The sequence below is a fragment of the Delphinus delphis genome, chromosome 1 (assembly GCF_949987515.2).
Source record: "Delphinus delphis chromosome 1, mDelDel1.2, whole genome shotgun sequence".
NCBI classification, from domain to species: domain Eukaryota; kingdom Metazoa; phylum Chordata; class Mammalia; order Artiodactyla; family Delphinidae; genus Delphinus; species Delphinus delphis.
Window position 1 is genome coordinate 29,274,594 of NC_082683.1, and position 13,507 is coordinate 29,288,100.

A 13,507-nucleotide genomic window follows, 5' to 3' on the forward strand; every position below is an offset into this window, starting at 1 on the left:
CCAGGTAGGACAGCCCATCCAGGACACCACTTCATCCCCATAAGCAGCTCTCCACTTCCCAAGAATCCGTCCGCGCCCGCCTGGCTCCAGCTGTCCTGCTCTCCTCCATGCTCACATAAGGTCAATTGGCACCATTTGCTTTACCACGTCTCCACAACCAGAAGTGAAGGCAAGAATGACCTAACTAGCTACAGCTCCACATTTCTGCCCTTAGTATCCAGGCACTTTGGCTGCTGGTCGGATGCTATAGCCGCATACCCCAGAGCGAAACCTGGCAAGCCTCAGCTTGCTACCTGTGTCTGGTGGCCCAGTTGGCACCTGCCTACTTGGATTCCCAAGTACGGTCCCCACCAGATTCCCCATCTATGTGCTCCGCCTCTCGGTTGGGGATCCCCCAGGGCGTCTGCTTGTGGACTGGTATAGTTAAAATAGTAAGAACTACTATCTTTCATAGATGCTTCTTATACGCCAAGCATTGCTAAGTGTACTACCTACGTTACCTTATGCGACCCTCCCGGTGGCCCCATGAGGCACTAAACACGATCCCCACATTCCAGGTGAGGGTACTGTGGCTCGTCAGGCTAGGAGGTTTGGTCAAGCTGGTGAGTGGCCAGTGGCGTTCGTGGTACGGTGATGAGCGTAGCCACCTTCCAAGCTGGGGAGTGGCTGAGCCAGTACTTGGACCCAGTTCACTGTGACCTCAAACCCCGATGTTTTACCACTCTACCATACCAGCCATGTGCAGTGTGGGGTGCATTGGGCACCCCCTCCCCAAACATGTTCAAGTCCTCACCCTGCGTACCTGTGAACGTGACCTTATTTGGAAATAGGCTCCCCCGCTCACCGCCACCTAAAACAGTATTTTATTAATTGCCACTGGGACTAAACAACCTTGGAGAAATTCCTGGGTAGCGTAGCTGGGGCTGTGCCTAGGGAGGACACACTTTCTCTGTCTTCAGTGGGCATGTCCACTTCCGCATAGATCTGTTTCTCCCTGACTCCCACTGAGCGCCCCTAAAGCCATCAGTGTGCAAACACCCTCTCCTGAATGTGCAGCCTTGTGGAAGGCTCCTGGCATGAGCCTGTTTTTTATTCAGACTCTCTGTGTCACCGTATTTCCCTCATATGTCCCCTAGCAACACTCCCCAAGTGGTTTAAAATTCCCCTAATACTACTGCATACCTATCAGAAGAGCCAAAAGAAAACAATGTTGATAATACCAAGTGGCAATAAGGATGCAAAGCAACTGGGTGCCTCGTAGGTTGTGGGTGGATATGTGAAATGGTGCAACCACTCAACGTTACTGGTTATTATAAGAGCAGAGAACTCAGGAAGAGCTAGATGAAGAAGATACACAGGGAAAGTTATGCGGGAAAGGGTGCGGAGCTTCCATGCTTTCTCTCTTTCTCTGGGCGTGCCACTCTCCCCACATCTCCGTGTCCACCAACCCAGAAGCTCTGTAAATTAGGTCTTTGTGGAAGTCATCAAGTTACGATGAAGTCATACTGAATTAGGGTGAGCTCCAAATCCAATGACTAGTGTCCTTATAAGAAGAAGAGAGGACACACGGATACACACAGAGAAGGCCACGTGATGGGAGGCAGAGACTGAAGTGATGCCACTTCGAGCCAAGGATGCCAAGGATTGCCAGCCACACTAGAAGCTAGGAGAGAGGCCTGGAGCAGATGCTCCCTCCAAAGGGACCGACTCTGTGGACACCTTGACTTCTGATTTCTGGCTTCCAGAACTGAGAGAGAATAAATGTCTGTGTTTTGTTTTTTTTTACATTTATGTGTTTTTAAGCCCCTAGTTTGTGGTCATTTGCCGTGGCAGCCCTAGGACACTCACACACGTGCCACCTAGGACCCTGGGCAGGGTGCATGCAACTCCCTGCGCCTCCCACTGCCAGCCCTTCCCCTGCACCTGTCCTATTCTGATAGGCAGGCTTTACGGTTGGGCCCACCCTGCCCTGCGTGAGCCCACGCCGCATTCCCAGAGACCTGAACTTGACTCTGCCTTCTGACCATGACTGCCTGGGTCTCCCCAGCATACACTTCACATCACCTGGTTAGGCTTGGGAGCCCTATGGCTACAGGAACGTGCTGACCGGCCCCAACTTCTCTCCAGGTCCTTGTACTTCTACTGCCAAAGCCACCCAAGAAACCTAGTCTCACTCTTGCCACATAGGCAAGACTTGTCCCCAGGGCTCTGTCTGCTGGCTGTCTGCCCACATCTCTGGTGTGTGGGATCCATGGAATTCACCTTCCAGTCTTTTCCCAAAGTTTTGTTTCTCCAACTAGAATCTTTTCTGATTCCCAATGCTGCTTAATATATGTCAAGACTTTTCCCTCTGCCCTTCAGATAAAAAATTCTTGTTATGGGTTCATTAAGCCATTCACGATCTACCTGGTGCTGTCTAATAGCACTTTCTGCAATGATGGAAATGTTCTGTACCTGCACTGTCCAATATGGTAGCCACTAGCCACATGTGGAACTTGAAATGTGGCTTGTATAACTGAGGAACTAAATTTATACTTTGATTTCATTAATTTTAAATTAAGGAATTTAAATTAATTTAACCAATTGATTTTAATTAATTTAAGTTTAAATTTAAATAACCCCATGTGGCTGGTGGCTAGTGAATTGGAAAGTGCACATCTAGCCCTGCCTGCCTCTGCAGCCTTACCTCCCATCTTGTTTTCCCCTGGTTCTCTTCCTACTGGCTTCTTTCAGACCCTCCAGTCCATGCTCACCTCAGGACCTTTGCACGATATTTTTCTCTACCTGGAACTTCTTCCTCTCTGAACTCTTTGTTGAGCTAATGCCTGCTTCTCCTTCAGATTTCAGCTCCAACATCACTTCCACAGACAAAATCCCCAGGTGAAATCAGGCCTCCCTGGTGATGACTCTCACAGCACCAGGTATTTGCTGTCCTAGCACTGATCTTATTTGCGATTTTATAGGTATTGGATGATTTCTCCCCCCACTGGGCCATAAGCTCATGAGAGCCGGGCCTGAGCCTGTGTCTTTTCACTATTCTATTTCCCCCACCTAGCATAGTGTCTGGCTCACAGCAGGCCCTCGATAGAGATTTGGGGACTGAATGAATGGGGCGTTGCTGGTTTAGGAGAGACACCCAGCAAGTGTGTCCTCAGAGCCAGCTGGCTGGGGCACCTGGCACTTTCTAAGAGGGCAAAGCCAGTCACAGACAGTATCTGCTGATGAACCCTGGCCTCTCCAAGCTTAAGAAAACACAGTGCCCCTTGAAAGGCCCTGGACGTAAGCCTGGCAGCCAATGGCCTTAACAACCCACACGTCTGAACAGAGGGGAAACGAGTGCAAGTAGATTCATGAGTGCCAGCGGATGGGTCAACTACCAACGCCTGTGATTCACAAGCCAGCTTCCTGAGCCGACAGCAACCTCATGGCCTGATGGTGAGGAATGATGCCGTGTCTTTCCCTGGCCTGGAGAACTGGTGATTCCCGAGTCCCAAAAGGCTCCAAGCTGTGCCTCTGTCCTCCAGGAAGGATGGGCGGGTCCTCCCTGCTTCATAGCCACAGGGCCCTGGGGATGGACGCCCCACGGCTCCATCTCCTGTCTCTGGGGGTTCTCCTTCCCCATCCCACAGGGCCCTGAAGATGGCACCTGCCCAGAGAGGCCCTGCCCAGCCAAGCCCAAGGAGCTGGGGGCAAGGAGCCCCCTCCCTCCATGGGCTGTGAGGTCCCAGTTGTACATTCCCATAGCCCCTGTGCTGGTCCTCAATGCCCTTACCACACGTGAATTTTGATCTATAAGTCATTGCTTAATATCTAGCTCCTCTGCTGGTATATAAGCTCCAGGAGGGCGGGGACTACATTTATTTCACTCACTGATGTATCTCTAGGATTAGCACAAAGGCAGGCAAAAAGAAGGGGCTCAGTAAAGTTTTGTTGGAAGACTGAGCATCAAAGTACCCCCAAGAGTCCTGATCAACCCTTACTCCAGCCTAACGGGCTGAGCTCTGGCCTCTGTTTCCCTGTTCAGCTCCCCCATTCTTCCTGAGGTCACTCTGACCCCTGCCAGTCTGCCGGGGTCTGGCCCAGCCTGCCTGTCTCTCATCAGCCTCCCTGCAGTGTTTGGACCCTGCACCCTGTGCCCTTGTCCTTGATGGGTACCCTTACTTATGACCTATCAGTGGTCCCTAGCATTCATTGATAGCCCTCACTGGTCCTCATGGCTCTCCTCAGGCAGGTCCTGGTGACATCTTCCGCTCCACAGCATCCGCAGTGGCAGCCCTGGGCGACCTGGCTGCCCTGGGGATGGGGCCGTCTCTGCGGTCCATCTGTGTCCTCTACTCCAAGCCTGCCCCACTCCATCTGGGACTCTGTCCTGCCCCCCCAGGTGAGCTCCCAGCATGCCTTGCTTTGAAGTGCCCTGTTCTAGGCTGAGAGAGGGGACTTGGGCAGAGCCTTTCCTGGCCTTGTAAACAGGGGTTGGGTCCAATGCCTATATGCCAGAACCAAGGTCTGTTCCCCAGCTGGGAGGAAGGTGGGACACAGTGAGGTAATGGTGGTGTCTTAGACACCAGATCTTCCCATCACATCTGCCAGCCTACCTGGAGGCTGGGAGACCAGAGTGCACAGTCTAAAGGCCATGGCTGATGTTGGGTGACATCTTTCCAAGTCTATGTCCTCCTTCATCTGTCCCTCATGTACCATTTTCTGTTACCCGCCAGGGAGCCAGAAATGACCCAGACCCCTTCCCTGGATTTCTCTGAATGCTGATGAAGGAGGACAGGGAAGGTATTTCCCACCTCTCACAAGTCTCTAGGACCTTCCTCCAGGACTCCCCACTGGTTTCTGATGCGCAGGGCCTCTCAGCTCAGGCGCCAGTCTGCCAGCCAGGGAAGCTCTTTCACCTGGCCACACTCCTCTTGTGGAATACTTACGTCTATTCATACATTCATAGATTACTGCCTGCCTGTTTCCTCCGCTAGAATGTAAGATCCTGCGGCTCAGGGAAGGGATCCTGACCGTTTAGTTCACACTGTATCCACGGTGCCTAGCACGGGGCTGAACTGAACCAATTGAATGAACAAGTGAATCCCTTAATCAGTGGGAGCATTGGCTCGATCCACCCTCTGAGGTTTAGAAGAGGTCACCCAGCGAGCCCTCCTTCAGGGCCTCATGCACTGCAATTCTTTTGGGGGGTACCCTGAGTCCCAGGTGGTGTCCACTCATGTCCCACCAGCCGGCCAGCGCCACACTTAACACTCAGCACTGTAGCCACCGATAACCTCGGAACAGCCCACATGTATCTAAAGACATGGGACAGGTGCTAGAAAATTCCTAAGTGCTGACCGAGGGGTCGTGTACCCATGCTTCACACATAGGCTTCCTGAGCTAACGGATGCCCGGCAGTGAGACATGAAGCCCGTGCCTTTCCCAGGCCTGGGAGAACGGCCGGTTCCTGAGTCCCCACAGGGCTGTCTTTCAGGACAGCTCAGCTGGCGTTCCCCGCTTCATGGCACCTCCATTCGCATCTCTGTAAGATCCCCACTTCTCCACTCCCTGCCTGTCCACAAGGCTGGCGTCCACCCAGGGTCTGCCCCGGCACGGTCCTACCAGCCCTGCAGGACCCCTGATGAGGGCAGAGACTTCAGCAACCTCGGCGACCCCACCCAGGTCGGTACCCCCATCTAAGCCCTGCATATCTCTTCCTCATTCTTCAAGTCTCAGCTCCAGAGTCACCTCTGCAGGGAAGCCTGAGTCATTTCCCTGTTTCACACTCCCAAAGTCCCCTGTACATATACCTCCTCGCAGCACCGATCAAAATTTTACTGAAATTTAACTTGGTTGATTCATTGCTTGTTCCCAGAGGGGCAGGAACCACGCTGACCTTGGTTGCTCCTATATCTCCAGTCACCGCCCCGGGTCTGGCCCGTCATGTGTGCTTGGCTCACCCGTCTCATGCACCAGGTCAGACCCTCTGGCCATGACCAACCTCACGCAGGCACAAGCTGCCAGCATGTCACCTCCTGCCCACCTGGACACCTCTTGTCCCCTTCTTTCCTGTCTCTCCTGCCCCGCTTCCCCCATGACTTCCTGTGGACGCTGCTGCAGGGCCCTGATTGGCTCCCATGCCTGCCCTGCCAAACCCAGAAATGAAAGTCAGGTGCCGGTGGATAAGCCTGTTCCCCCTTTTCCCCTCACCCCGAGAGGTGGTCCTGAGACACACTTTGCCAGGCTTTTCTGGGGTGCAGACTTGGATCAGTAGCCCTCAGTGGTGACCAGCTCAATGCTGCGTCCTCATATCGGCTTTCCCTCCCCTCTGCTCCTCTTCCGTGCCCTGACTCTCCCCGGCATCACCCCCCCAACCCACGCAGTAGTAGCGTCTGAGCCTCATCGGCCTCTGCCCTCCAGAAGCCCAGGCTGAGATAGGGTTCCATAAAGCTTTGTGGAAGGAAGGAAGGCATGATCCTCAGCGGGAGGGCCAGCTTCTTCCCGTTGCTTCTCCCACCCTTGGTTTCCCTCCAGCAACCCCCTCACCCCTGCAGCTCTGTTGCTGCTTTGCTCCTTGTCCTTTCTTGCACTGGTTGTCTGGACCCTGACCTCCTGCCAGGCTCTTTCCAGGTCTTTCCCAGGCTAGTCTCTGCTTGCTGGGTCCCGGCAGCTGACAACCCTGCAGTGAATCTCAATGTAGCCCAAGTCCTTCCTGCATCCCTCACCTGCTTACTTGATCATCTTCAGGTAGATCCTAAGCTTCCCCAGAGCTCCTCAGTCATTGCTCTGGGCAACCTGGCTGCCCTGACAAGAGGCTACCTTTTCAGTCCATCTGCTTCCCTGCCCTCACCTGCCCTGTCCATCCAGGCTTCTGACCTACCCCAGGTGAGCTCCCAGCATGCCTTGCTTCGAAGTGCACTGGCCAGCCTGAAGGACGTGGCTTGGTAGAGCCTTTCCTGGCCACCCAAACAGGGATTTGGGGTCCCTCCTAAGACCCACTCATGCTGGCCAGAACTAAGATCTGGTTCTTTGTTGGAAGGCAGGGGACAGAGTGCGTGACGGGGTCGGTCACGGCCTTGACACCAGACCCTCTGCTCGCACATCTTGGGTGGGAAGCTCAGTAGTCATGACCCCATGGCCGTGTCTCTGGGGATGGTGTGCAAGTCCACATGCTCACTCACACATCCTTCGTTCATCAGTGCCTGCTCCGCGTGCCCGGCCCCACGCCAGGTGCGGGCAGCGCCAGCACAGTCCAAAGGCACTGTCTGTCTGGAAGAAGAGTCAGGAGGGGAAATGGGTCCTTGGAGCTGTGCCACCTTCTCTGCTCTGCTCTCAGTGTTACACGGCGACGGAGAGGGACACCTGGGCAGTGCTATTTCTTTCACAGGGGAAGGGAAGTCACGCCAGGGCTAGCCATGACCACTCCTTGTCTCAGCCATCTTGGTCTAGCCGCCTCCATGAGACAGGGAAAACACCTTACATGCTCTAGTGAGATGTAACAACTTCGAGATAAAAGAACGAATGGCTTAAGGGAGAGGGTGGCATGGACATATACACACTACCAAATGTAAAACAGATAGCTAGTAGATAGCTAGTGGGAAGCAGCCGCATAGCACAGGGAGATCAGCTCGGTGCTTTGTGTCCACCTAGAGGGGTGGGATAGGGAGGGTGGGAGGGAGATGCAAGAGGGAAGAGATATGGGAACATATGTATATGTATAACTGAGTCACTTTGTTATAAAGCAGAAACTAACACACCATTGTAAAGCAATTATACGCCAATAAAGATGTTAAAAAAATTTTTTAAAAAAATGAATGAATGGCTTCCTGTGGCCTGGAGGGCGTTCATCCTCGCCTCCCCCTCTCTGTTCACAGGCCTGGGAGAGCAGCCAGGACAGGACTCCTCGGCCTCCGAAAAGAAAGCTTGCAAGAGACCAGGCCAGGGTGTTCAAGGAGCCTGTGTGGGGCCTGACCCTGTACCCCCAGGAGAGCACACTTGTGCCAATTCGTGGATGCTGTTCCGTCCTCGTCTCCCTCCGCCTCCCCACCTGCTGCTTGAGACCCTGTGTCCATGCCTTCCCAGAAGCCTCTCCTCCTTTGGCCTCCATCACCCATGCTCTCTGGCCCTCCTCCCTCCTCTCTGGCCTTGCGGGCTCGGGCATCTTGTTGAGGCCTCTTTTTCATCCCCTCCTCACACTTCCATGCCATTCAGGGTCCCACCCCAGGTCCTCCTCTCTTCTCTCCCCAGCAATCCCCGCCTCTGTTTCTGTCTGTGTCCCAAGGTTCCCCCGAGGCTATGTTCGTGACTCCAAACCTCCACCTCCAGCCCTGCCACCTCCTCTGAGTGTCCAGCCCTACGGCAGCCACCTCCTGAGACCCCAATCCCAACATGATGTCTGAACCTCTACCAAATCCTGTGGGGATGACCTCACCACTGCCCCAGCCATCCAAGCTAGAATTTCACAACTTGTCCTTGATTCCTCCCTCCCTTCTCCTTGCCTCCTTCATGCCGCCAATCACCAACCTCATCAATTCTACCTTCATGTCTCCATCCTATTCCATCTACTTTCCTCCTTTCTGACCACAACCTTTGGAGGCCACCATGCTCTCCTCCACCCAGGTCCCAGTGCTGGCCTCCAGACTGGCCCCAGCTTAGCCCGGCAGCACAAGTCCCAATTTGATGTCACCCCCTTGCTCTACGTCTTTCAGCTGTGCCTTGTAGCTCACAGGATTAAAACCAAATTCCTCACTTTAGCACCCAAGGCTTTTCAAGGCTTGTCTCTTGCCCCCTTCTCCAGCAGCAGCGTGCCCTCTTGGCTTCAGGCTTTCCATACTTAGGGCTCCGTCTCCATAATCCCTAGCAGGATCCCAGGCTCGTGGTGCCAGGACAGAAGCTCTTGATGGTAGGTGTCAGGAAAGGCCCCTAGTGTAGAAAGGGGGTGATGCCTTGGGGGTGCCTCAATCCCCCGTGAGTCTGATCAGTATGAGTCAGTTCCCTGAGGCTCCAATTTGGATTCAGAGGAGCAAGGACTAGATCCCAGGCCACTGTGGCCCACCAGGGTGACCACGGCCGAGGGGCCAACTCTCCCACTGCCATCACGACCACCCATGTGCACACTTTTTTTTTTTTTTTTTGCGGTACGCGGGCCTCTCACTCCCGTGGCCTCTCCCGTTGCGGAGTATAGGCTCCGGATGCACAGGCTCAGCGGCCACGGGTCACGGGCCCAGCCGCTCCGCAGCATGTGGGATCCTCCCGGACCGGGGCACGAACCCGCGTCCCCTGCATCGGCAGGCGGACTCTCAGCCACTGCGCTACCAGGGAAGCCCTATGTGCATACTTTAGACAGGAGGAAATGGGGAGGAGCAGGATAGCTCCCGTGTGCTGAGCGTGTTGTTCTGTAGCTCATTAAATCTTCCCAAGAACCCTAGGCAGAAGGCTTTTAAAATTATTCCCATTTCCTAGAGGTGGAAACAGAGGCCAGAGAGGTTCAATAACTTTCCCACTGTCAGCTACAATGTGCTAGACCCTGAATTTGAACCCATCTCTATTGAATTCCAAAGTCATTAAAATACACGGGAGTAATTTAAGGCAGGGACAAGAGTAGGAGACTTTCGGGGGAGGGGGAGTGAGAGAGAGCAGGAAGTAAAGATGGAGAGAGTGATGATCGGGGAGAGAGATGGGGTGATGGATGGAGAAATCACTGCTCTGTCCAATCACCTTTTTTGTTCCCATAGCTGGAGGCAACTTCGGGGAAGGCAAGTATGTGAGCAGGAGAGGGACACACCCTCTAGGTACCCTATCTTCCCCCATAACCCTGGCTCCTTGGAAGGCCTGTGGCATGGGACAGAGATGAGCAGAGTGTCAGGGAAGGACTTAAGTCCTGTTGGTCAGAGGCTCCATCCAGGGCCTCCAAATGGGCCTCGGGGAGCAGATCCTTGCAAAGGTGGGCATTCATCATTTTTACATCTTCGTTCAGATCCCTACTAAGGAAGTAATAATATTGGCAAGCTTTTACCACGCTTTCTATGAGCTAGTGAGAAGACTAATTACCTGACGACACTAATAAATGGTTACGATGTTATTAAAAATGGCACCAAGCTAGGATTAACAGGCTCATCAGTTGTAGGGAATCGGGTTTAACAAGGTGCCCGCATGTGCCGTCAGGGGCCACGGTCTTGATGGATACCGGGTTGCATGGAGGCCAGGGATGAGACCCCCTCTTCTCTCCAGCTGAGGGTCAGCTTAGGAAGATCTGGCTGCTGCTGGATTTTCTAATCCACCCCTTTGCAAATGGCTCTGCAGAGCTCTCGGGCCCCTGGGGATGCTGTGGGTTGCAAGACTGGCATCAGCCTCGTTTACTTCTGCATGTGGCCTCCACGGTCCACGGGATCCCCGCTTCCTCCCCAGCCCACCTCACCTCTGCAAGCGACAGGCTCAGAACCCACCCGGAGCCCCATGCTCCAAAGCCCCACTCATGAAGCTCGGAGGGAGGGGGGAGCTGATAAATGGAGATGCCTGTGGGGCTTGCTGACTAATTTCCATAATAATTACAGTTATTACCAATAACGGTGACAACACCACTCCCTCCCATTTCGACTGAATTCCGCCATCTAGGAGCTGTTTCCCCACCAGTTGTCGCCTCTGACAACAAGTGGGGAAGAACACAGGGCAGGTATCATTATTCTCACCGTTGAGTTAGGAAATGAGCTCAGAGAGAAAAAGGGACTTTCTGAAGCCCCCTCCCCGGCCTCAAAGGAATAGCCGTAATGATAAAAATAAAAACAACAGAAGCAAGTACTGACACGGTACTAACTATGCAGTACACATAGGTGAACTTAGTCCTCACAACAGCCCGTGGGGGAGGGGGCTATGATTATCATTCCCATTTTACAGCTGAGGAAACTGAGGCACAAAGAGGTTAAGAAACTTGTCCAGGAGCACACAGCTAGTAAGTGGGAGAGTGGGAATCAAATCCAGCCCCAGTTCACGCTCTTTACCATTAGTCTCCGCCGCCAGCCTTCCCTGGGAGACCCGCTTCCTAGGGCCGAGGAAATGACTCCACCAGTGAGGCTCTGCTTGAGCCTTCTTGCTCTGAGCTCCAGCCTCCTTCCCTTCCCAGCTCCCCTCTGACAGGCGCAGGAGGGCTAACACAAGAAGGCCCTGATGCTGCCTGTCTGTACCTGGAGAGGCGAAGTGATAATAATCCTTTTGGCTGAGGCTTTCCAGGTTGCAAAGACTTACTATGTGAACCTTCCCTGCCCTGGGTCCTGGGGTCAGATGGCTTTCTGCAGAGGTCAGAGCCCAAGGCTTCAGAAGCGGAGAGCCTCCAAAGATTCTTTGAGTCCCAGCTCCACTGCTTACTAGCTGGGAACCTTCACCTCTCTCTGCCTCAGCTTCCTTGTCTGTTAAATGGGTGGTAATAACAGTACCTACCTCACTGGGTTGTTGTAAGGATAAACGAGAGAAGGAATATGAGGGGTCTGGTGGTACAGATCCATTGCATTCATTAACAGGTATTTGATAGAAAATGCTTCTGGAAAGTTGAAGGCCCTGAGCTGGAAGGCAGGCAATGTTTAGTCTGTGCTGGGTGAGCCTGTACCAATGGCTCCTTTGTCTCCATCTCTCCTTCCCCCAGGGCCACTCTCTGCCAGGATGCCCCACCCTGACGTGCACAGAGGACTTAGCCACGCCTCCTGGGAGGTCCTTGGTCCCTTGTGCTCCCGCCTCACTTACGTGGTCAATGAGCTCCTTGATCATGCCGTTCCACTGACCCTTGTCGTCCTGTGCCCCATATTTCCCGTCCTCCACCAGCCGGATCTCGTAGGAGAAGCCCAGGATGTGGGCCAGTTCCTTGAGCAGGTCGATGCAGTAGCCCTCGAACCGGTCATTCCCGAACAGGGTCCTGTCGGACTTCCGGAACATGACAAAGGGCTCCTCCTGCGGGGACAGATGGGAGAGGGGCAGACAAAGGCTGAGTCGGTGGGGCAGGTCCAGCTGGGGCCAGAAAGCTTGGGCCAGGTCCTCTGCAAGGGTGTTCTAAGCCATCTTTAGGGGTTGCTCAGAATGGCCTGCTAAGTCAGGAGAGGGAAAGCGCACTTCCTGAGAGCCAACTTTGTGCCTCACAGATGGCCACCTACTGACGTGCACACAGCACTTAGTAGGTCCTTATTGATTTGATCGTCCAATGATCACAGAGCTAGAAACTAGTGGAACTGGGATTCGAACTCAAGACTGTGATTCTGAATCCCACGCTCTCTCTGTTGCACTGTCAACACAGGCCAGTGGTCCCCAAAGTGTGGTCCCCAGACCAGCAGCACCACCCGGGAACTTGTCAGAAAAGCACATTCTCGGGCCCCACCCAGACATACTGAACCAGAAACTCTGGGGTGGGGCCTGGCAAGGTGTGCCACAAGAAGCCCTCCAGGGGGTTCTGATGTCTGCTCCAGTGTGAGCACACTGCTGCAGAAGGCCCTTCATCGTTTCTTCCCTGACTGCTCCCCAGCTCCTGTCTAACAGATGAGATCTCCCTGCTCCCTGACACCTTTCTCTCTTTCCAAGGATCTAGTCCCCAGCGTTAGGACCTGCCAGTGAGTGATTCTTGATAACTATGGTAGTTTGCATTTGCACGTGCCAGGCGTCAGCAAATCAGCAGACGAGACGGTGCCCGTGGGGGTCCAGTGCAGAGCCCAGCAGATTAGGAGGGTTCAGTGGACAGTAGCTGGTATCGCCTCCCTTAGCCTGAGTTTCAGCCTTCTGGGGGTAGCTCCATTCTGTAGATGTACAAAGTGAATCCACGAGGATAACGTAACTCGTGGGAGGTCACTCAGCTGCCAGAGAGAGAGGATTTGACTCAAGTCGGTGTGGTCCCAGAGCAGGAGCTCTTAACCCCCTCACTGTGCCAGAGGCCCTGAGTCACATGGTGCCTCTCCCTAGTGGGCAGGGGGTCCTCAGAAGGTGGCCTGTGGGTCCAGAGCATAGGTGACAGCTGTCCCACATTAGGTTCCCTCCCTCCCACGTGATAGGGAGCCAGTGAAGGGCTTTGAGCCAGTGAAGGCCTTTGAAAGGGCATGACTGTCTGATCTCTCATTTAGAAATAAAGCCCTGGCAACCCTGCGAAGAATAACTGGGAGTAGAGGCAGGAAAACCTTGGAAAGAAGCTACTGACCTCGTCCAGTATATGAGATACACAGAGTAAGGAACGGAGGTGGATGGGTTGAACTCTCAGCAAACTCATCATCTACTGAGTTCTTACTATGCACCAGGCATTGATTTAAACTCTTTTTCGGAGTGAAAAAGGCTCATGAGCTTTCAAGATAGGTGACATTACTGTATGCTAACACATATATATGGAATCAAAAAAAACCCAACAAAACTGGTTCTGAAGAACCTAGAGGCAGGACAGGAATAAAGATGCAGACGTAGAGAATGGACTTGAGGACGGGGGGAGGGGGAACGGTAACCTGGGACGAAGTGAGAGAGTGGCATGGACTTATATATGCTACCAAATGTAAAACAGATAGCTAGT

At 53.6% G+C, this 13,507-nt stretch overlaps 1 protein-coding gene across 2 annotated transcripts in view; it reads right to left on the bottom strand.

Moving 5' to 3' along the window:
- Positions 1-13,507, bottom strand: part of GRIK3 (glutamate ionotropic receptor kainate type subunit 3) — a 235,930-nt gene that overhangs the window by 26,937 nt on the left and 195,486 nt on the right. For both annotated transcript variants that reach the window (XM_060003821.1, XM_060003812.1), the window contains exon 10: positions 11,716-11,919. In XM_060003821.1, coding sequence (XP_059859804.1) covers positions 11,716-11,919 — 204 coding nt within the window. The remainder of the gene's footprint in view (positions 1-11,715; positions 11,920-13,507) is intronic.